The following is a 23374-nucleotide window of genomic DNA, read 5'->3' on the forward strand; positions in this document are numbered from 1 at the left end:
CAGTTTAATTGAGGGAAATCGTATATGAGTATACATGCAGTATTTGTACATACGGCTTCAAAACTGAAGGATGGACAATTTTACTTTATCTTTAAATGCATTCTGGGATTCACTTACTATTTCTAGCATCGGATTTGCTCTTTGTCTTCATATTCAATACAGCTCTAAAGATTGCTGATTTTAAGTCAGCTTTCAACTTTCATTGGTCTTGTTCTACCCCACGTCCAATGAACCAATGAATTCATTAATTGGAATTCTCACAAACCTGGATAGGTTGATCAGCTTTTGAGACGAAAAACAACAAAAAAATGGGGCAAAAATTACAATGGAAAATGATGCCGGGAATCCAGTTTAATTGAGGGAAATCGTATATGAGTATACATGCAGTATTTGTACATACGGCTTCAAAACTGAAGGATGGACAATTTTACTTTATCTTTAAATGCATTCTGGGATTCACTTACTATTTTTAGCATCGGATTTGTTGCTTTGTATTCACATTCGCCAGATTTTAATCCATTATGTCCATGGGTTATCTAAAATTACTGATTTATAAAACCGTGGGCACTTAAAAACAATTTATTTCGGCATTGCGGCAGATATCTATAACATACTTAGTAACTCTGGTTTTAGAATCATTTTATGACGATGCAGATTGTGCAACCATTTATTGCTGCCATTTTGAAAAACAAAAAACACTGTAATGATTTCGTTTCTTATCCATTCCAAATTCTGTATGACGATACTGATATACTGTGAAATAAATATATATTTTTGTATTATTGATTTTCCTCAGTCTATGCGTGACGATAGAACAAATCTACATGATATTCATCGCCTAAAATGATTTTTGAAAACCCATTTTTCTATTTCAGTTTGCACTTTTTTGTGTCTATCAACAATCTTTGAATTTGTTGCCACATTGCATGTAAGTTCAAGCGTGAATTAAATACTTTTCACAGTACTCTAGGCGGAAAGCTATAGGGCTTACCTATAGTCCATATAGTCTATAAGCTACCTATTAGTCCATAAGGGCAATTTCATGTTCCTTGATGGCTTCGGCAAAAAAACTACTCATATTTATTTGCCGTAAAAATTTGTTTTTATTCCAAATGTAGCAAAGTGTTATATCATGTGAATGTACTTTTATTTAAGATCTATGGAGATTCACTCATTTTCAGGATTTTTACATCATTTTATGAATATATGGATTGAATTCTTCAATAAAGGCGGGTTAATTATCAAGAGGAGATAAACATTTAAGTCAACTGGAAAAAAAATATCTAAATAAGACTATTCGGTACAGAAACTGTTTAACTTTGATAATTTTTGCAGTCTTATGGTGGAAAATATATGACCTGGAAAAAATATTAATATTTGATTTGGAATGCATTTCTGAATTTTTGCCTAAACGTTAGCTGTTACCTATTCTTTTCATTATTACAGGTAATTTCTTACCATTATGGCAGCCGTCCAACTGTCTGTAGCAGTATTCGTCTGTGTATCTTTGGCGGGGGCATGGGCCCTTCCGAAGCCACCTATTTCAAACGGCGTATCTTCAGGCGCAGGTGAAATACCTGATGTTCCAGGTAAGTATTGAAAAATTAACGTCATATGTTTCATTCATAATTTTTTATTCGAAAAAGTTTTAGAGTAGTATTCGGTCAAACATCATTGCATATTATAAATCAAAGATTATTTGATAATACTTATTATAGAAAAAGATATATTTTGAGAATTTTCTTAGTTCGGAAAACACACACACACACACACACACACACACACACACACACACACACACACACACACACACACACACACACACACACACACACACACACACACACACACACTTTGAAAACTGATTAAACCTTTTGCATACGGTGCCGATTATGTATTATATATGCCGTAACGAATGAATGGCAGAACACACACACACACATTGAAAACTGATTAAACCTTTTGCATACGGTGCCGATTATGTATTATATATGCCGTAACGAATGAATGGCAGAACACACACACATAGTGAAAACTGATTAAACCTTTTGCATACGGTGCCGATTATGTATTATAAATGCCGTAACGAATGAATGGCAGAAATTGACTACCAAGGACATAACCCGAAGAACCCAACGTGTATATGGGCTTTTCGCATATCAAAACTGCCATCACGACCATTCTGCTTAGAAATATACAGGATGAATCACAGTGACAGTAGACCATCGTTGTCACGATGCTGATTTGACGTCTTCATATAGACATCATAATAGATTTTAATTATTAGAATATTAGCTGGTCATCAACTACCTCAGAAAATTTTAATTATGACTATGTTTCAAAATTTCATATCCCCATACTACATTTATTCTTCTGTCAATAATCTTTTTTTTTTTAATTTGACAATTTGACACTTATATTCCCGGATAATGTTTTTTTAATGGTCTCACTTTTCAAAATATAGCAAGGAATTATCATGTGACGAAACAAAGTCACTGGATGATTCCAATATACATCATCTAACATGTAACTGCAGACATCATCTGACTTATTGCATACATCATCTAACATATTGCATACGTCACCTAACATGTAACTACATACTTATCTAACATGTTGCATACTAACATCATCTAACATGTTGCATACTAACATCATCTAACATGTATGCATACGTCTTCGAATATGTAACTGCAGATTTTACGGTATTACACAATGCGCATACACTTATGCTAACAATCTATGAAAACTTTGTTGTAGAAAACAATAGCTGTTAGTGTGTAAACGAAAGACTGTTATATCAGGAAAAATATTTTCTAAATTTTCTCAACAATCTTTAGTTATTAAAAAAAAGGACTGTTAAAATTCAAAGGCAAGTTTATATGCCTGTGATTGTTCTAAGTTTTATCCGGTATATTGGTTAAATATTTATAAATTGATTCATAAAAAGGTGAAAAAATAATTTAATTGAAATTGATTAAATATATTATAGATTCATAAAGAACGTCACTATAATTTATATTTCACAAATTCTAATAATGCAAATGAACACGAATAATTCTACAGCAAATAGAAGATGATATTCAATAAATTAAATATTCAAAAATTCAAATGAACAAAAAGTAACTAAAATAAATAGAAGATGATATTCAATAAATTAGATGTACAAAAATGAAAATGAACTCGAATAATTCCACAGTAAATAGAAGATGATATTCAATAAATTAAATATTCAAAAATGCAAATGAACACGAATAATTCTACAGTAAATAGAAGATGATATTCAATAAATTAAATGTACAAAAATGTAAATGAACACGAATAATTCTACAGTAAATAGAAGATGATATTCAATAAATTAAATGTGCAAAAATGTAAATGAACACGAATAATTCTACAGTAAATAGAAGATGATATTCAGTAAATTAGATAAAAAGTTTAAAAACTTAATTAAAACCCCAAAATATTGTAAGTTCTTATTCAAGAATTAGAATTATATCAATATAAAAAAAAATTTAAATCAAGTAATTATTTTAACTAACAAAAAGAAATTTCTCGTAACATGAGAAAGCTGGATTCCAAATTAAAATCGGCTGGGCGAACTTAACATCTACACGTGATCATTCCCTCCTCATTTACATGAAAGCTAAAAAAATTAGTTCACAACACGTGTTCCTGTACTTCCTGGTGTACGGCTTCTGAGGTAATCAAATGAACTTCTCTGATCTGAAAACACCTGCTCTGAAAATGCTGCTCTGCGCAGCGAATTTTTAAAAGCAGAACGCGAACATTATACATGATGCAGGGATTAATTTCCATTTGCCCACTTGTACGGAGCATTGAAGATTAGAAAGTGACCTAAGTGGGTCAAACGTTCAGCTTTCGATTGCGCGAATTCACAAATGGGTCAAACCAAAAAAATGTAAACATAATCTGCTGTTCCTTGCGTACTAATTTCTTAGAGGTCACTGACACATGAATGAGTCCACTACTTTCGCGCTTAGTTTTTACAAGAACGGAAAACGAACAAACGATAATTCACCATTAAAAACTCTATAAATTGTGAAACAAAAAACATTATTTTATTTTCTCTGTAATTTAATTTACTTTTTTTTTCAAAAGCTGCACTTCTTATATTTATTTAAGGAAATTTCATATAATTCTCAGTTTACTTATCTTTTTCCAAATTAAAAATGTGAATTTACATTTTTATTTAGTTGTCTTCGATTTCAATCAAATCGAATGATTTCGTGCATATAATTTGCATATTAAAATTCTTAATCATTCGTCAAAATCTTCCAGAATTTTAAAGAAAATTAATCGCAAATATTTTTAGCGTTTGACCACCAAGCATAAAGAAGTGTGAGTGTTTCGAAAATTGTACTTTATATTTTCATCGAGGACATGAGAAAATATATCTAATGAAATCTTTCAAAATAGAAAGAAATCCCCATATTGTGCCATAATAAGCATCAAAACCAGTTTGGTTTGATATGCATCATAATATCAAACAGTTTTGGATAAAATATATTTTTCTACAACATTCATAAAAGATATTAATGAAATTATATTGTGAATGATTTTAAAACTCTTTATAGTTTTTATCGAAAATCTGCTTCCCTACTTTTATTCAAAATAAAAATTATAAAAACTTTTACAAAAAAAAATGTCTTTATCAGTATATTTTATCAGTGCATTAAAAAGAAACAAAATTTAATCAGAAATCTGAATTTCTGTATAAAAATCGAAAGGCGTTACAGTTTTCCAATTTTTAGAAAACTGAAATCGATTTTTTTTTTTGATTACTAAATTTAAGATAAAATAATTTTTCGCCTTTGATGTATTAAGAAAAATGTTGTTGTTTTTTAAAATTTTATTCATATTTTCAATCCTTTGTCTCCTCTTTTTATGATATTCATTGTGATTGAAAAAAGACCTTAAACACTTAAAATACCTAAACAACTATTTAATCCATGAAACAAACATCGTCACCTACAGGTATAACATCATTGTTTTTTTTTAAATGATTTAATTTATATTCTGAATAGTTGCGTAAAATAAATAAATAATCATAAAATAAATTAACCGCGGTTAATATTTTAAATTTCTAAAAATAGTTATTCGAATTATGTTTAGTCTATATTTTTAATATTCTACTAGAAGAATAAATATTCCAGTTCGCATAAGTAATATACCTTCTGTAAGAATAAATATTTTATTTCTCACTTCTTAATTTTTTACATTAATTAATTTTTCTCAAAAAAATAGATATCTAACAAAACTATAAAAGTGTTAGATTATAATATAAATATTCTAGATCAATTAAAACTTTAATCACAACTATAATATACTTTAACTTTCATTGAATGTCTACGAATTCCTTTTTTACTATTACATTGTGTTTTTATAAAATTCCTTGCTTTTCTATAAGAACAAATATTATTTGCTTTTTTTAAATAATACTATGGTAATAAAATAATGTTTAAAACTTTTTTAATTTTCTACTTTTTAGTCTTTTACACATTTCATAATTCATAAAACTAAACTGTAAAGAATAAGAATTAATATTTCCATTCATAAAACAAAACTGTTAAGTTTAAGAATTAATATTTCCATTAATAGTATATTAACGAATGTCTAAAAAATTAATACATTAAAACTATTATTAATATTTCTCAAGTAACTTTCCGGATAGAGCAATCTGTGAAATCAATTTTTTGCTAATATAATGTATAATTGATAGTTAAAAGTTTTAAAATCACCAAAATATTCTATTTTCACCTGGAACCAATAGCTATAAGAAATTTTGGAACTCTTAATAAGTGAGACAGCGAATAAATTATTGATTAAAAAATTCCATCCATACAAATTTGAAACGACAGGAATAAAATATGTGCTTTAAAAAGGATTTAAATTCACTACACAATAAATAGTTCAAAAATAAACAGTTTAGAAAGGAATCAGCACTGTGCTTCTGATTAAAATATTTCTTTAATTATTAAATCCATTATCAAGAATCTATTTTCCACTAAGAATTTCTACACGAAAGAAAATCATATCTACATTTTTTAACAAAGTAGCGTAATATAATTCAAAATATTAATAAGCAACACCTTAACTAGGGATACCGAATACCGGTATTTTGAGCCACTTGTACAATTTCGTGATACCGGTATTCACAAGTTTAAATACCGGTTTTTCGGTATTTACTGGACATTTTTTAAATTGTCTCCACTATATGTTCAGGGATCGCCAACATAGCAAAATAGTATACGTTTTTGTTTTTATGTCTCCCTAACGGACGAAATTAATTAACTAATGAATGGCTTAATTAATTGCTTAAATCTAAATGAGCGAAACATGGATTAACCCTGAAAGAAGATATTGTACTCTTAACGACTGATGGAGCAACAGTCATGAAAAAAGTTGGAAAGTTGATTGGTGCAAATCAGCAGTTGTGCTATGCTCATGGAATTCAGTTAGGAGTAATAGATGTATTATACCAAAAATATAAAGAACAGAAGAATCCAAATACTGTGCATATACAAACTTTGAATTCCAACTTTGAAAAGAGTAAGAGTGAGAGTGATATTGACAATGAAGATAATGACAATGTAATTGTTGAAGAAGATATTGTTAATGAGGATGAAATATTAACCCATCAAGAATTGCTTCCTATAATTTATAAAGTTCGAAAATTGTTAAGATATTTAAATGTTTCCCTATAAAAAGGATATATTACTAAAATATAAACTAACTGAAAATAAAACAGAATATGTGTTAATATTATATTCTAAAACACGTTGGAACAGTTTACTTCTAATGATGGAACGATTTTTGAAACTGAGAAATCCAATCCAAAAAGCAATAATCGACTTAAACCTTTAAATTCATTTTTCAGATAGTGAATTCGACTTAATATCCAGAACTATATCAGCTCTACTTCCAATAAAACTGACTATTGAGGCTTACGTCGGAGAGATTCTAATTTATTAACAGCTAATGCAACAATAAATTTCGTGTTGCAGTCACTGAAAGAGCATCACACGTCACTATCTCAAGAATTATATATTACATTGAATAATCACACAGAAGAAAGGCATACCGAAATAGAAAATGTCTTACGGTATTTACATAATTATAATAATTTTAAAAATCAAAATGAAAAAGAAGAAAAGAAGATAACCAATTCAAATCTGATTAAGTTAGAGTAAATTTTCTTAAAATTTTTTCCCCACAAACCTATCTACATTCAGAATTCGGTTCAATTATCGAAGATTATGATGTCGCTACTGTCGATAGTGAAAAAGAATTGTCTCTTGAACAAAAATTAGAATTAGCGATAGTAAAAAAATTTCAACGAACCAAAATACAATTCAGAAAGCAGCTATATCCAAAACCATCCGACGAGAAAGCGATTTATTTGAAGATGAGGGATTTAGAGGTAAATATTTAGAAAAAGTATATCGCGCATTGCTAACAGTACCACCAACTAGCATAGATGCCGAAAGAGCGTTTTCGACAGCTGGTCATTTTTACACAAAATTACTTTTCAGGCTTAATGACAGTACAATGGATGCATTATGTTTTTTAAGATCACATTTCAAAAATTTGTAATAGTACCACAGACTGAATAGGAAAATTTACACTTTTTTTTTTTTGTGATTTAAATAAATAAGATGTTTTTTTACTTTATTGTGATTATATACTATTATAATTTATAAGTTACAAATTATTTTTTGTGATATTTACACTCTCTAACAAAACTGACAAATAAAACAAAGAAACCCCCGTGTTTTCTTTCTTTTTCTAAAATTTCTAATACCAGTATTAAAACCGGTATCCCGGTACTAAGATTTAAAAAATACCGAATACCGGTATTGAAATTTTGGTCCGGTATTGCAATCCCTAATCTTAACATTCTGGAATTCAAAAAAGGGGGGAAAGGAAAGGAAAGGGGGGACTAAATTTGCAAAGGTTGGAAGTTCCAGCTCAGGTATCGCCCTCGCCATCTGACCGCGGTTCAAAATTACGAGGTCTGTCCCAACATAGTCGTAGTATTGCTTTAAAACAAGACGTTAATATAACTAAACTAAACTAAACTAATAGACTTTGTCATCGGCTTTGTAAACAACTGATTTCCCAGAAATTGTAGAGTACTTGAGACAGTATTAGTTTTAAAGATAATTCGGATGAAGCGGTCTATCTCCTTAAGAATCACTCAAACTGTTAAATAGCGAATGTGACAAAGTTGCATTGCTTTAGGATTAAATCACAATCACATTTATTTAAATACTATAGAAATCGGTGTGTAAACGTTTCAAGCTACTACATATGTCGCATTGAGTGTTGCCGCAATTAATTAATTTATTTAATTAATTGTAAGTGTTATTTTATTTAAGGAGTCATACATTCTGTTGACATATTTCTTTGTTTATATGATTTTTCAATACAGATTATCGTCCATTTGGCGAACCCCTTGGTAAAGGATTTCCAGATAACGAAGTGTTCAACGATTACGATTTGGACTCGAACGGAGGTGGTCCCGAGATCTTTCCAGAGTACGACGAGAATGAAATCCATCCACGACCACCAGGCGGCGGTGTGGATCGTCCTTTAAAACCCGATGATAGGTAAGGCACAAGTCCCACTGCTGTCAAAAACGAAGATTTTAAAAAAAAAGGGGGGGGGCTGATTATTATTTTTTTTTCTAATATCAATGAGTATAATAACTCATGTCGACCAAAAAGGGGTTTGAGGCATGGAATATGTCAATAGAGCAGAATATCAGTAATTTGCTGGCGTTTTATGTCGGATTTCACATTTGCTCTAGTGGAATAATATTCATTTTTCCCTTGCGATTTTCTAATAATTATCCATATAAATGGCAAGATACAATTCTTCACATACATAATAAAATAAAAATCATAAGGCTGCTCTCCTGTCGACATCGAGTAATCCTCCATCCATCGAGTAATCCTCCCTGTAGACATCGAGTAATGAATGACTCGTAGAAAATATTACGGAAAATAAAAGCACTGAAAAATAGATTGCATTACACTCCAAGCAACAAATCGTTAATTCATCCTGTCATCGGCGACTTCATTACCATTATTAACCCCTTCCAATAAAATGACAGGGGCCGTGGTGGCCTGGTGGTAAGGTCTCGGCTTGTGAGCCGTAGGATTTCAGGTTCGAGACCCGATTCTACCGCAGAACCGTCGTGTAAGGGGGTCTGTTTCACGTTAAATCCGTCATGCCAAACGTCCTCCCGCTGGTGTAGTGTGGTGTGGAGAGGGGGTGCCAGCTCAGGTGTCGTCCTCGTCATCTGACCGCGGTTCAAAATGACGAGGTCCGTCCCAAAATAGCCCTAGTGTTGCTTTACAACGGGACGTTAATATAACTAAACCAATCCAATAAAATGATGAGTATAGCTCTATGCTCGTCATGCGACTAAAGTTACTGTTAAATATGATAATGAATCAGGTTTAAAATTCCTAGTGTATTGAATCCGGGAGTACTTTTATTTCCTATGTTGATACCATAGATCACTATCGCATATTGTTTACCGTTAGATTATTTTAGTATAAGTCACAGCCAAATTGTTGTTAGACAGTGGATTTCTTTCTTATAAACATTTAACGTGAACATCTGTCTTACTAAAGGGAAAACATGTTGTGAAATAAACACTATAATCAATAAGAGTAGCGCAGATTATGAAGATCAAGGTAATTGGAGGGATTTAGTAAAATCAGAAGAAATAAGTATACCTGATACTGATAATAAATCTAATGATAGTAAAATATTATCAAGAAGGTGAAAACGCGCATAGCGACTAATAAATGATTTTAATGAATGCTCTGGAGTCATAGTAATATCATCAGAAGAATGGATTTGGAAGGAAATAGATATGCCTGAGGTAAAAAAATGAAAAAAATTACGGGAGTGAACACGAAAATCAGATGCTAATCTGAAATCATTTGAAGTCTTTTAAAAAGTGCTGAATATGAACTTACGAATTACAATTATATCCATATCAATAACCTAATTTTAAGTAATAATAAGTAAGAATTATAAAATAAACTAAGTTTTTCTTAAATAAGACTTAAAAAGTTATTTCATACACAATTTTTCATTATTAAATCTTACTGGAAAGGGTTAAGCCTCCAAATACAGATAGAGTCTGAATACTTTATTCGGAAAATATCTCATTCTCGGTTTCGTTGTGGTATTTTGAATAAAGCAATTAAGCAATTAAAGGCTAATTGTTTCCGAAAGCGGTAAATAGGTAGCAATTAAAACAACGTAAGATGATATATGAGTAAAAGTCATATCATTAACTCTCCGAACCGCCCGAAGGCACACGGACGAAAATACTGAATGACCGGACCGCCGCAACAGCAACACTGGCGGCAACTGTGGTTGAGTCCTAAGGGCCATCACCGGTCACGGTACAACCCTTCAATAAGGAAGCACGTCCCGTTATCAATGGGTAGAGCTAGATCCCCCACCTTTTTGTGTACCCTCCAGGGTGGCGAGATCCAACCACCATATCGGAAGCATCTCATTCTCTTTTCGAAGTGCCCCCCACGGGGGTTTCGAGAAATAGCGATAAAAAATGAGAAAAATAATATGTCTGTTTTTAAATAAAAGCGAGTAAAATCAAAATGAATTAGAAATAAAGAAAACGGCACTACAAAAGTATATATTTCAAGTGATATAGAGTCAGTACAAAGGTTTGGATAAAAATAAATAGGAAAAGAAAGCAATTTATTCAGTAAATCCACTGCAATAAAACAAGATTAGAAAATAGATTAAAATCACAGATAAGCTATTTAATCAAACCAAACAAATATTTATGTTCATACAAAGACGAGACGACACTCAGGTTCGTAAGATGTTCTCAGTGAAGTAGATCAAAGACCTTTGACTATCAAAAAATCTTGTTGAAAATAAATAGAAGCATGAACTGATAAAAACTCAAACAGAAAATTCATAGAAAGGAGCATAAATATATGAATTAAAGAAAGAAAATACATCATAAAAGCACCAATAAAAAGTTCGCTCATAAAAATATAGGTAATAAAGTTCACTATTCAGTTATTACAGTGAAATGCATACGATGGAATGTAGTCCAATCAAACAGCCATGAAAAATATCAAAACGTGAAAAAAATTCATAGCAGCAATTTTATTGGTCTAAGTTTTTGTGTTGGCTATTCAAAATAAGCCTCTAAATATGCACCCTGTTACTTGATAAAAGGTGGAAAAGGCTGGAAATTTAAACATCGGTTTTCCGGGTAAAATAAAATTATTATAAATTTTGAGAAAAACTTTGTACTAAAAAATTGCGGGTTATAAACAAAAATCTATAAATTTAACTGACAAACGTAATGGTAAATTAATTAAATCAAGAGTAAATATTAATAAAAGGTAAATTTAAATATATATATATATATATATATATATATATATATATTTGCAAAATTTTTGGAATTCTATACAAGTAAGTGTTATATAAATGGTACAGATTTCAGAATGATATCTCGATTTTTTTAATGATTCAGTTTGGTCAAAAAAAGCAAGCTTATCGGAAAAAGTTCATGAGCAATTTTGTATTAGTCAGAATTAGCGAATCGGGGGAAAAAAAAAATACTAAATGAAAATGTTGCTTTATGATTTCAAGCGGTATTATGGTGTTTTATTATCAAGAAAATAAGTGGTGAAAATTAAAATTGGAAAAGAAAAATAAATCTTACTTTGTGGCGACCAGTTCTTAGAAAACATAAAGTAATAGTTTTCGAGAACATTATTGCCACCGAAAGATAAGTTCAAGTCTTCTTAACTGGGTTAAAATGTTAATTCTAGAATATCATAATCAATTTTTACCCCTGTTTTTTAATCGACCCTTATGGCACTATTTGAAATCGTATAAAAACACTTTTAGAATATTGAACTAGTTTCTTTTGAACTTTTTTTTTCTGTCCGTGAACTCTTACCGATAGAAATGTACACCACAACCAATGTGACTCATAGAAACGTGCGAAGTATTTTTCGACAACTTTGTTATTTTAATAAAGTCGAAATTTTCAAAAATTGATACTTATCTGAAATTTTTAACAGTTACTTTCTACAATATACCACTTCCTAAATAAAAATTCAAAATTTTTGAAAAAATTTGAAAAAAAAAAAAACATGAAAAAAATTTAAAGTTGTATTTATTTATTTTTTCTTCTTATATATACGAAATTTAGATAAAGTATTATAAAAAAATCAGCATATCAAGATTTTAATACATGATTAGTACCTGGTTAAAATGTAAAATAAGTTAAAATGCTTTCTATAAAAATACTTAAATACTTAAGCCCGTTGACAAATTTTAATTAAAAAAATAAATACTAAAAATTAGTTCCCTATTTAAATCTGTCAATTTTTTTGAGTGTTTATAGGAAGGAATTGCTCTAAAGGGCGAAGCTTGGCTTTTATAAATGGATAAATTTAATCTATTTTGTTCTCCAAACTATTCTACACCTTACTATAGGCTGTGAGCATCAGGTCATTTACAATGACCTTAATATAGTACATATTGTTACGAAATTTCCGGGGTTCGTTTGGATAGTGGGTGTTATATGGTGTAGAGAACGCTCAATCACCAGACGGCAGTAGAAAATGAAACAACGACGTTTATTTACACGAAGACACACAGGACAGCACAAAGACGACAACTATATACAGCACAGAAGACGATTATCTTCCGCAGAGACGTGCAGCATACACAGCAGCTCTACTCCGTCGCTGCTCCGCTAGTCCCTGGAAGACGAGTTCTTCCCCGGCGCTTCCGACTACTCTTCGACTCCACTGGTCCACGACCACTCTTCTCTGTCGCTCCCGACTACTCAATTCACCACTCCACTCACCGTTGGTTCACACTACTCTGCTCTGCCGTTCCGACTTCTTCTCAATTCACCGTCCAGGTCCACGACTGAACGGCAGCTGCGGCTGCTTCCTTTTATAGGTCTCAGGAGGCGGGGCTAGACGCCTCTCAACCAATCAGGAACGTTCGAGGCGTATCTCCGTTCCTACTCGACGGATCGGGAAAATTCTCGATGTTTCGGGTATAATCTATTTTGGCGCCAAAATCGCCAAATTCGTCGCCAAGCTCTGGGACCTCCTATGGAACCAGCTATGCTGGGAAGCCGCATCGCAGATTCGTAACAATATGATTCATAAATTTAAAACCAAGTTCATGTAAATATTTCAAATGGCTGATACAATCACTGATACCTATGGGTAACCCTTATTATAATTAATAATACAAATTAAATAACTGGCGTAATAGAAGCTATCATACTTTATGTAATCACAAATGAAGTACCTATAAAATTTTGGTACATTGTATTTGTTAAAAATTGAATATTAACTGAAATAAAAACGACCACTCCATGTTATCAAAGGAAGCTTTAATGTCAAGGAAAGTTGCCAATTCTTATAATATTATATTCATTTTTCAATAATAATACATAGGGAAAATTCACAGCTCCTGCCTTCTTAAACCATATCGTTATCGTTTTCGCCAAGAGAGTTGTACAAACAACTTAAGAACAGACTTCCAACTGTATCATCAATTGCCGGTAACAAACTTTGTTTAGTTTAATTATGGCAAAGTCTCGACTTTCGAGGCAACACGAGGGCTGTTTTAGGATGGTTAAAGTCAGTATAAACCTTCATTAGATGGCAAGGGCCATCCCCGAATGGAAGTCTAGTGAGTCTAATACCAGCTTATCTGTTCATGCTTTAAATGAACAAACAGTTCCAAATCAGCGCTCAGGTTCATTGAAAATGGTATATTATTCTAAATAAACTATCAGTGAAATGTAGTGGTTGTCCACTCGGGTTTAGAGGGTGAGTAACCTAGAGTCATACGCCACATCACTTTATTTTCATTTTTACAAGTCTAAATAATAATTTTCTTTATCCAGAAAAAGTTACTATTGTTGTAAAAAATGCTCTACATGAAAGAAGTAACTTTCAATTTCCAAATAATAATTACGATTCGAATTGAATATGAAGATTCTCCATTCTCGGTAATTAGATCTCTTATGTCAGTAACTTGATAATGACGCAAAATACATCTATGAGTTAATAACAAAAGAGACATCAAATGATAACGACACAAAAAACATCAAATTAACTATCACAAGATTGTCTGGTTAGTTTGTATTAATCCTTTGGGCCCCACCGGGACATGTATATCCCACTGATATTTTTAAATCATCGAAAGGGATAAGTAAGTGGGGAATTTATTGAAGTGCATGTCCCAACGGTTTTCTGTGATTACATTCATATGTTAGTGTAATTTTTATCTACATCTTAGTAATAAAGAAACCCGAACGAAAACTGCATGTGCCATGAGTAAAGTTGAAAGTTGTTTCGCAATGTATCATATATAGAAATGTCATGAATAATGTTGGATATGTAATTGGTAAGAATTTTCTTGCAATAAAATTGTTTTAAAATATTACATGAACTAGAGACTCAACTTTTCAAGAGACACAACTTTTATGGTGGCCTCAACCTAATGAGACATATGTGTCCCATTTAAAAAGACCACTGTGACACATATGACCCACCTCAAAAATTGCACCTATAGTTAATTTTTGTGTTCATTTTAGCAGAATATAGATACTTATACTTTATTTGACCCATTAGAGCCCTAAATTATCTTAATTTCGGAAAAGAAAAGATGGTATTGAAAGGGTTAACCAATGGATTGTTTTGATTTTCTATTTTCAAGTTAGTGACATTTTATAGTTTGAGAAAATCACCGTATAACAGATGTTTACGAGTTCCATGGCGCCTTCGTATCAAGTTTTAATATCTATAAATGAATTTATTTCAATATGAGCTAAAAAATCGAATAATTCCATATATGGGTAAGCAGTTACATGATGAAAGCGAAGAATTTAGAACGTTCTCAAGCAGCGAGTCAGGAAACTCCCTTGAACTTGTCAGCAGTAATAACGCTATTCAAATGATCCTCGATTTTATCATGACATGATCTGCTTCGTTAACGCGTGTAAATAATTACCAAGGACTTTAGTTTTCTTTTGATTTGTCTTTGCAGCTTTTTAAAAATTAAGCACCTAACAATAGCCCTCCCAATTTAATTTATACAACCATCGGGTGAAGCTACAGAAATAAAACAATATTTCAACACACCTGCCTGTTGCCCTTGATGCTGAACAAAGAAACTTCTCCTTCAAATGCCTTTGCATCTGAGCCATTAAACCGAAACAAAGTGCCTGCCTGTCAAACGACATTTCGCTTGCTTGGCGAATTTAATTCCCACTTCTTTAAAGTGACGAAAACAAAATACGGTGTTTTTCATCCTTTGATTTGTAGATTCTTTTCTTGCAGAGATGCGTTGCATAGCTTTCGGATTCTACTCCTGTACAGTGTCTTTTACATTAACAGTGCTTTTTTTGTTTGTTTGTTTATGCGGTCCACCTGTTATGCAAGAAATATTTTGAGCTGAAATTGATATATTCTAGTCAATGTGAATAATCGGTTATTATTAATACTAACCGGTCATTACTAATAATTACCAAATAAGCCGGTTAAAGTGAGTAATTTATGAGCATTTATCACATTAACCGGTTATTATTATTAATAACCAATGAGCCGGCGTCCTGGCATAGGGGTAGCGCGTCTTCCCCGTGATCTGGGCGTCCCGGGTTCGAGTCCCGGTTTGGGCATGGTTGTTCTTCTGTTGTTCTATCTGTGAGATGTGTGAATGTGCCCTCCTGTAAAAAAGGGGTTGTGCAAGCGAATGAATGATGCGTGAAGTGGCAAAGTCGTACTCTTGGCCCTAGTTGGCGCTGCTATAAAAAATAAGAGACGTCCCCCTCAGGCTTAAATCGCTGGTAACAGCGGGCTTGTCAGTGGCAAGTGCCATAAGAAACAAACAAACAAGCAATAACCAATGAAGTCAATGTCACCGGTTAGTATTAATAATTAATAATATTAGTGCCGGCGTCCTGGCATAGGGGTAGCGCGTCTTCCCCGTGATCTGGGCGTCCCGGGTTTGATTCCCGGTTTGGGCATGGTTGTTCTTCCTGTTCTATGTGTGAATGTGCCCTTCTGTAAAAAGGGGCTGTGCGAGCGAATGAGTGATGTGTGAGTAGCAAAGTCGTACTCTTGGCCGAAGTTGGCTCTACGATAAAAAACAAGAGGCTCTCCCCCTTAGGCTTAAATTGGCCGTCTTCGAACAGCGGGCTTGTCCGTGGCAAGTGCCATAAGTAACAACAGCAACATAATATTAGTTAGTATTAAAGTAAGTTAATAAAATTAGTTAGTTTTTAGGTAAAGCCATGTCTGTTCTTTTGGGAATTTAACCACAAAAATTAGATGCTAGGAATACTTATATATAAAAAACAACAAACCTTTGCACTTTTTTATGTATTTAAATCCATTCAAGGGCGTATATATGGGGGAGCCAACCTCCACACCCTGAAATCTTCGTGGGATTTCCACACCCTTGTACCACAGACCACTAAAATCCATGGACCGTGATACCACATAAAAAAATTAGAGGGGACATCGATTGATCCCTCTCAAAGGAAAAATTATAATCTACTATATCCCCCATTAAATCCATCCTTTTTTTTTAAAAAAAAAAAAAAGCTTCAAAATATACATTTTTTTTTTCTTCAACAGATAGATATTGGGATTTTTCAATGTCTTATCTCCTCCCCTCCCCCGAAAAATAAGTCTAGACTCATTAATTATGAAATAAAGAAAAGAAAGTTAGAAAAAAATGTCATAGAAAAACTTTATAGCAAGTTTGAAAAACATATACAAAGAGGCACACTCAAGTCCCAATCCTATATAAACCGTTTAATCACATTGAACAAATTTTATTGGGAATTATTATTAATAATAACCGGTTAAAGTGAATTATTTGTGGTATTTCTCACTTTGACCAAAAGAAGTGATTATTGTTGATAATGACCGGTTAGTATTAATAACAACCGATTATTCATATTGACAGCAACATATATACTTCAAATTCTCCTCTATGTATAAATATAAGTGTGTGTGTATGTCAGTAATGTCAGTAATTAGAAATCAAATCAAATAAAAACCCAACAAATTATAGCAAGTTTTTACTAAAAGCGTGGATATGTATTAAATTTCATGGCCAAAGTAAATTTCAAAATTAAATTGACCTGGCGGATTTTGCATGCATCGCGTGAACATAAACTGACACGAATGTTTCGTAATGGCATGCAAGAAAGAGTATGAATTATATCTGGACATGACTGGAAATAGAATGGGTTATAAACTTGCTCAAAGTGACTGAGGAAAAATAGCTTTCAGTTAATAATAAAATTTCATTGTAGAAATATGTATTTTTGGAATGAATAGGCAAAAAGCAATCAAAATCAAAATAAGAAGCTATTGCCGATAATTGCTTAAACTTCAAAACGGCGGAAATGGATTTTGATTTTTTTTTAACGTTTAATTTAAGGTGTATGTACACACTTGAAACTTCGAAAATCGTTCAAAATATCGAATATTTTTTTATTGCTTAATAATGTTGTCTGGTCCTTTAGCTTTCAAACGATACCAAGATGTTATCAATATTCGAAATATTTCTCGAGTTATAATTATTTTTCTTGAGGAGCTTTCATTAAAAACTCTAGTTACGGAGTTTTTAAAACTCATTTTATGAAGAATGGTATTTTCCCACTATGTTGCTTCATTCAAACAATCATAACTCAACAAGAAATGAACCAAATACAGTTATTTATATATCAAAATAAGCTGTATGAAATAGCGGATGTTTTGTGCCTCAATCAAAGTTATATTTATAGAAATAAATTTTTTATAGCTTTTTAAAAGTTAAAATGACAGAAAAAATCTCGCTTTTTCTATTCATTGTTGATGAAAAAATTGTTTAAAAAAAACTATATATTTTTATAACTTGATTGAGGCAGACAACATGAAGACTCATATTAGGCATCATTTCCAACTAGAATTATGTGTCTGTGCAAATTAGAATTTAAAATATCATGTTTCACAAAATAGGCTAATTAGCTTATTAAATATAATTTAATTAATTAATAATTAGTGTAATGTGGTTTTTTCTCACTGAAATGAGTTTAAACATATATTAATGACCTACTGTGAAAAAACTGGACTTTTAAAGTTAAAATTTTAAAAAAAATCTTCAAGTGTGTACGTACACCTTAAGAGCTGGTAATTCATATTTATATCTTCTTAACCCCTTCGCAAACAATGACGAGTCTGATTCACGTATCGAATTATTAATTTTAAATTTGCAATAAAGTGAAAGTTTTAAGTTAGTTAAAAAGCAAAAATCAATTAAAAACGCCTCTATATCGCAAATGCCCTTATATTATTATAGAAATTAAAATAATAATAAATCCACTTAATACGATGTGTCATCTAATTAAATAGTTAAGTAAATTCAGGAAAAGCATTCAACTGGAACTGCTAAAAGGGCATCGAGTAGCATGCATATTTTAGACTTAAAAAACATATTTTTTTGTTCACTATAGACACTATAGAAAACAACTACTATTTTTAACTATTGATTAATGTAACTGCGCTATTTTTAAAAGAATTTCACAAGTAAATGCAACCATTAAAACATTATAAGCATCTAATTAGTTTTTGATTAACAAAACGTTAAGGGTTAATCATCTTTGGATGAGTATTCTGAAGGATCAAAGATACGATTAAGTGAAAAAAAAATGATCCAGTCGCTTTAATTGCTTTTTTAACCTGAAAGCTATAGGATCAAAATAATTGGTGCTCGGAAACTTAACCCTTTCGCCGTCCTCTCCTGTTCGTGAAGTGGCCGCGGTGGCCTGGTGGTAAGGTCTCGGCTTCGGAACCGAAGGGTTTCAGGTTCGTGACCCGATTCCACCGAAGAACCGTCGTGTAAGGGGGTCTGTTGCACGTTAAATCCGTCATGACCAAACGTCCTCCCGCTGGTGTGGTGTGGAGAGGGGGGTGCCAGCTCAGGTGTCGTTCTCGTCATCTGCCCGCGGTTCAAAATGACGAGGTCCGTCCCAAAATAGCCCTAGTGTTGCTTTAAACGGGACGTTAATATAATTAAACCAAACCTGTTAGTGAAAATTTCTGTTTTTCACCTTATTAGAACAAACAAAAATAAAAACTCAAACAAGTAAACATTTACAAAGCGTTTTAAACGTTTAAAAGTTTTAAAATGTTGAAGAACGCTTGAAGCGCGTTACGGCTGCCCCTCAGAAGTTTCACTAGAACGGGCGGGATGCGTTACGGACAATGAAGAGGTTAAAAGAAAATCTATAAGTTCTCGAAATTAAATTCGGCGACCTCTTGATAAAGCTCTCGAAGGTAATATCAGCGTGATCATTCCTAGATCCATCGGGAGGTTAGATCATTGATCTTTGATATATGAATTGCAATGCTATTTTCGCTTCATTTTGTTTTCTTCACAGAATTCCGGAAGAAAAACATCCTGAGGATGAGCGCAAAGAGGAGCCCGAAGAGGAAGAGGATCATGAACCTCCCTCGAAAGGAGGTGAAGAAACACTTGACGAGGAGGAGGAGCCAGAACCCGAAGGTGGGGAAGAACCGCAAGGTCCAGAGGAAGAGGACACGCATGCTGTGGAAGATGAAAAGAAACCTCACGATGATGAAGGAGAAGAGACCCAGGAGGGTGAGGAGGAAGTTCCTCTCCCCTTCAACGCCGCCATTTTCACCTTCAAGCAAGTGAATCACTACATCAAGCAACTCGAACGTAAGTACCGATGGAAGAACGTGCTTTAAAAAACATGGCGACCAAAAAGCTTAGTGAACTTTCTGATATATCGGGAACTGAATATCATAGGGGCCGCGGTGGCCTGGTGGTAAGATCTCGGATTCGGAACCGGAAGGTTTCGGTTCGAGACCCGATTCCACCGAAGAACAGTCTTAGTACGCGGGTGTGGTGCTCGTTAAATCCGTCGATACCAAACGTCCTTCCGGTGGTGTGGCGTGGAAGTTTGGGGAGGGGAGTGCCAGCTCAGATGTTGTCCTCGTCATCTGACCGCGTCCCAAAATAGCCCTAGTGTTGCTTTAAAACGGGACGTTAATATAGCTCAACTAAACTAAATGTAAATTTAATATGCTTTGATGTTTGTATTCAAAAAAAATTCAGAGTGACGTAGATTGATTATGTTGAAGGAGACAAACAAAAGTGGCAATTTTTTGAAACACTTATACACAGAAAAAATCGCTTAAAAAATTTTCATCAAACGTGTAGTAACCGAGATCGGGATGAGGACAAAAAGGATGCCAAGATACCATGCAAAATTTAATACGTTCGTGTCATTTTCTTAAAGTAAAATATGAAGTAGTACAGAAAAAAATAATTACAAGCCGAAAACGTTATTTACACTTATTTAACCGCTAAAGACAAAAAAATGGAGGGGAGTGCATTTTGTCTCTATTGCCATTTATTTTCACTAGACCTTTGATATATATATTTAACCCTTCTGAGACCAAGTAGATTAATAGTAAGATCCCGATTTTGGGGAGAGGAGGATTCCAAAATCGAAACCTCATTCTATTTCAGAATCGACGTGTAAGTGGATCTAATGCATGTTATATCCGATGTGACCAAATATCCCCCCCCCCGGCGCGGCATGGAATGAAAGTTCAGAGATATGGGTGTCAGTTTAACTCTGACCATGGTTCAAAATTATGAGGTCTATTCAAGCATAGCTTCGTATCGTTTCAAAATGCAACGTAAATATAATTGGATCTTCCTAAAACAGAGTTAATTCGTTCTTTGCTACACTGAAACCTCATACATTTAAAGCGAAATTAATGCATTTAACGCAATCAAATCAATATAAATGAAGAAAAAAAATCCTCTCGATAAGCTGTAAGATAAAGGTAAGATTTCTTATGTTTGTTTTTCCAAATTCCTTCCATTTCTTTGACAAATACAATTAAATATTACATATCGAAGCAATCGTAGATAATGATTTTATTACGGTCGCATAATTCAGTATTGATTTCAAAATAAATAGTGATAAAGTAACATATATTATTAAAATAATGTGCAAACAGATTCTTTTATATTATTTAAAAACTTTGAAGTTTTAAACAAATGCGAAAAATTGTATCTGACGCCAAGAACTAACGTTTATCGTCTGCGTTTTAAACATATTTGAAGAAAATAATTATCGTTTACAATTATTCTTCTTTTAATTAAATGAAAGGAATGACATTTCGTGATACAAATTAAGAATTTATCGTTTGGATTTTCTTTTTGTATATATATTGAAGGAAAAATCGCCTGCTTTTTTTAAAATAATATTGGAATCACAATTTTTATGTTTTGCGCTCTGAAATATTTTAATTATAATTATTAATTGGAATGAAAGGAATTATCATTTTTATTTTTTTAATTATATTTCAATACTTTTGTATTAATTGTATACCATAGACAAATTTTAGGATTAAAAGCATAACATTGGGGAATTTATTTAATAGACTAAAATAACATTTTTGGAGATTATCCCTTGGTTCGAATGAGCATGATATCTTTGACAATTTTTAGCGATTAAATGTTGCTATGTTAATACCCATACTTTTGTTAAAATTATGTGTTTCTTTTGCTACAGTATATTTTCAGTAATGCATCAGATATGCAGCCAAAGGATATCTAACTTAAACAAAGCTCCGAAACAATGAGATTCATTAAAAATGCATCGAAATAAATAAAAAATTATATTTATTGCACAAAATACGCAGAATGATTATTCAAAAAAAATGTTTCTTCATTTTTTGTAATGAATATTGCAAAATGCAATTCAAAATTTGAGCAACAAATATATTTTACATTTTAGCAAGGGAACTGATTTCCGGTTCGTAAATTTAATAAGTATTTATTTTGGATAGAAAGATATCAATTAAATCCTTCCAGCAGCTTATAGTTATATTTTAAAGGAAAATTTTACTGCCCTAGAAAAAGACAAATTTCAAATATGTTCCTAAATAATTAAGAATTCGTTATCAATGAATGAATGAATGAATGAGCGAGTTATATTTTGATGTTATAAATATTTTCAAGAAGAAAATACAATTTTAGAAAGTAATTTCAGTCATTTTAAACGGAGAAGCAAAACAAATATTCTCACACTTTTGTAACCAAGATAAGGAGTATTATAAAATACATTCAAAAGAACGGAAATGCGCACAGCAGCTTCTGAATTTTTTTTTTTTTTTTTTTTTTTGCATAATGTTGCCAATAAATCTTTGTCCGTCCTAATTTTTATTTAATTAGCTTTGTTCAAAGCTTTAAACTTTAGTCCACATAAATTTAACCAATTTCAAGATTTAATATAAAGTAATAGTATAAATTTTATTTAATTTTTTTTATATAAATTTTTGATGAACATAATCGAAGTTAGAAATTTAAAATCATCAGTCCTGTAACATTCTCTTCTAGTATGGAGTGGAAATCTGGAGAGGGTGGTGCCAGCTCAGGTATCGTCTTCGTCATTTGACGGCAGTTCAAAATTACGAAGTCCTCACAAAATAGCCCTAGTGTTGCTTTAAAATGGAATGTTAATCTAACTAAACTAAACATCAATAAATCAAATCATTTAGGTATTCGTGTCTTTCTTTCGTTCTCTTAATTTTAAAAGAATTTATAATAATTTAAAGCAAATCAACAATTTTTAGTATTTACATTTTTTTTATTTGAATATGCGTATAACATATGCTGTTGTAAAGAGTTAAAGTTAATCATTCAGACACTTTTCTTTATCAGAAAAAGCTATATAGAATAAAATCTTTTAATTCTAACTGACATATGCTAAAATAACAGGTATTCTAAAAAAATTAAGAAAATGAGAAACGATTTTAAGAAAAATGTCCATGTAGCAACAAAATAATAATTTAAGAAAAAAAATCGTACTTAGATAAACAATATTACATAAAATACAACATTACCTCCAAGTTTTTGAAATTACAATTTTTTCATAGGTTTGTAAAATACTTTTTTGGGTTTGTGGAAACCAAAACCTAAGAAAATTGTAAAAACCTCCAAAGATGAAAATATTACTGAACTCGTGATTTTTCTTCCTAAAATAAAATTAACGGAATAGTGGAATGAATATTAACTAGTTAATTGTTTTTGACGAGTATACTCGTCATGGAAAAAATACAACATTTTGTGTTATGACGAGTTTATTCATCAGGGTAATAAGTAGTGAGAATTTTCAGTTTGAATCACAATTTTAGTAAAAACTCAAACATATTCGGAAATGACAAGATGTTTAAAATATTTTGAAACCAAGTCGAAATCA

At 32.0% G+C, this 23374-nt stretch overlaps 1 protein-coding gene across 1 annotated transcript in view; it reads left to right on the top strand.

Moving 5' to 3' along the window:
* The window catches only part of LOC129961724 (neurofilament medium polypeptide-like), a 59595-nt gene that overhangs the window by 31702 nt on the left and 4519 nt on the right, over window positions 1-23374 (top strand). The window contains exons 2-4 of the mRNA XM_056075274.1: window positions 1447-1589; window positions 8456-8633; window positions 19511-19812. Of these exons, the coding sequence (XP_055931249.1) occupies window positions 1463-1589; window positions 8456-8633; window positions 19511-19812 (607 nt within the window). The 5' untranslated portion in view covers window positions 1447-1462. The remainder of the gene's footprint in view (window positions 1-1446; window positions 1590-8455; window positions 8634-19510; window positions 19813-23374) is intronic.

Source organism: Argiope bruennichi, chromosome 2 (assembly GCF_947563725.1).
Source record: "Argiope bruennichi chromosome 2, qqArgBrue1.1, whole genome shotgun sequence".
In the NCBI taxonomy this organism is placed as follows: Eukaryota; Metazoa; Arthropoda; class Arachnida; order Araneae; family Araneidae; genus Argiope; species Argiope bruennichi.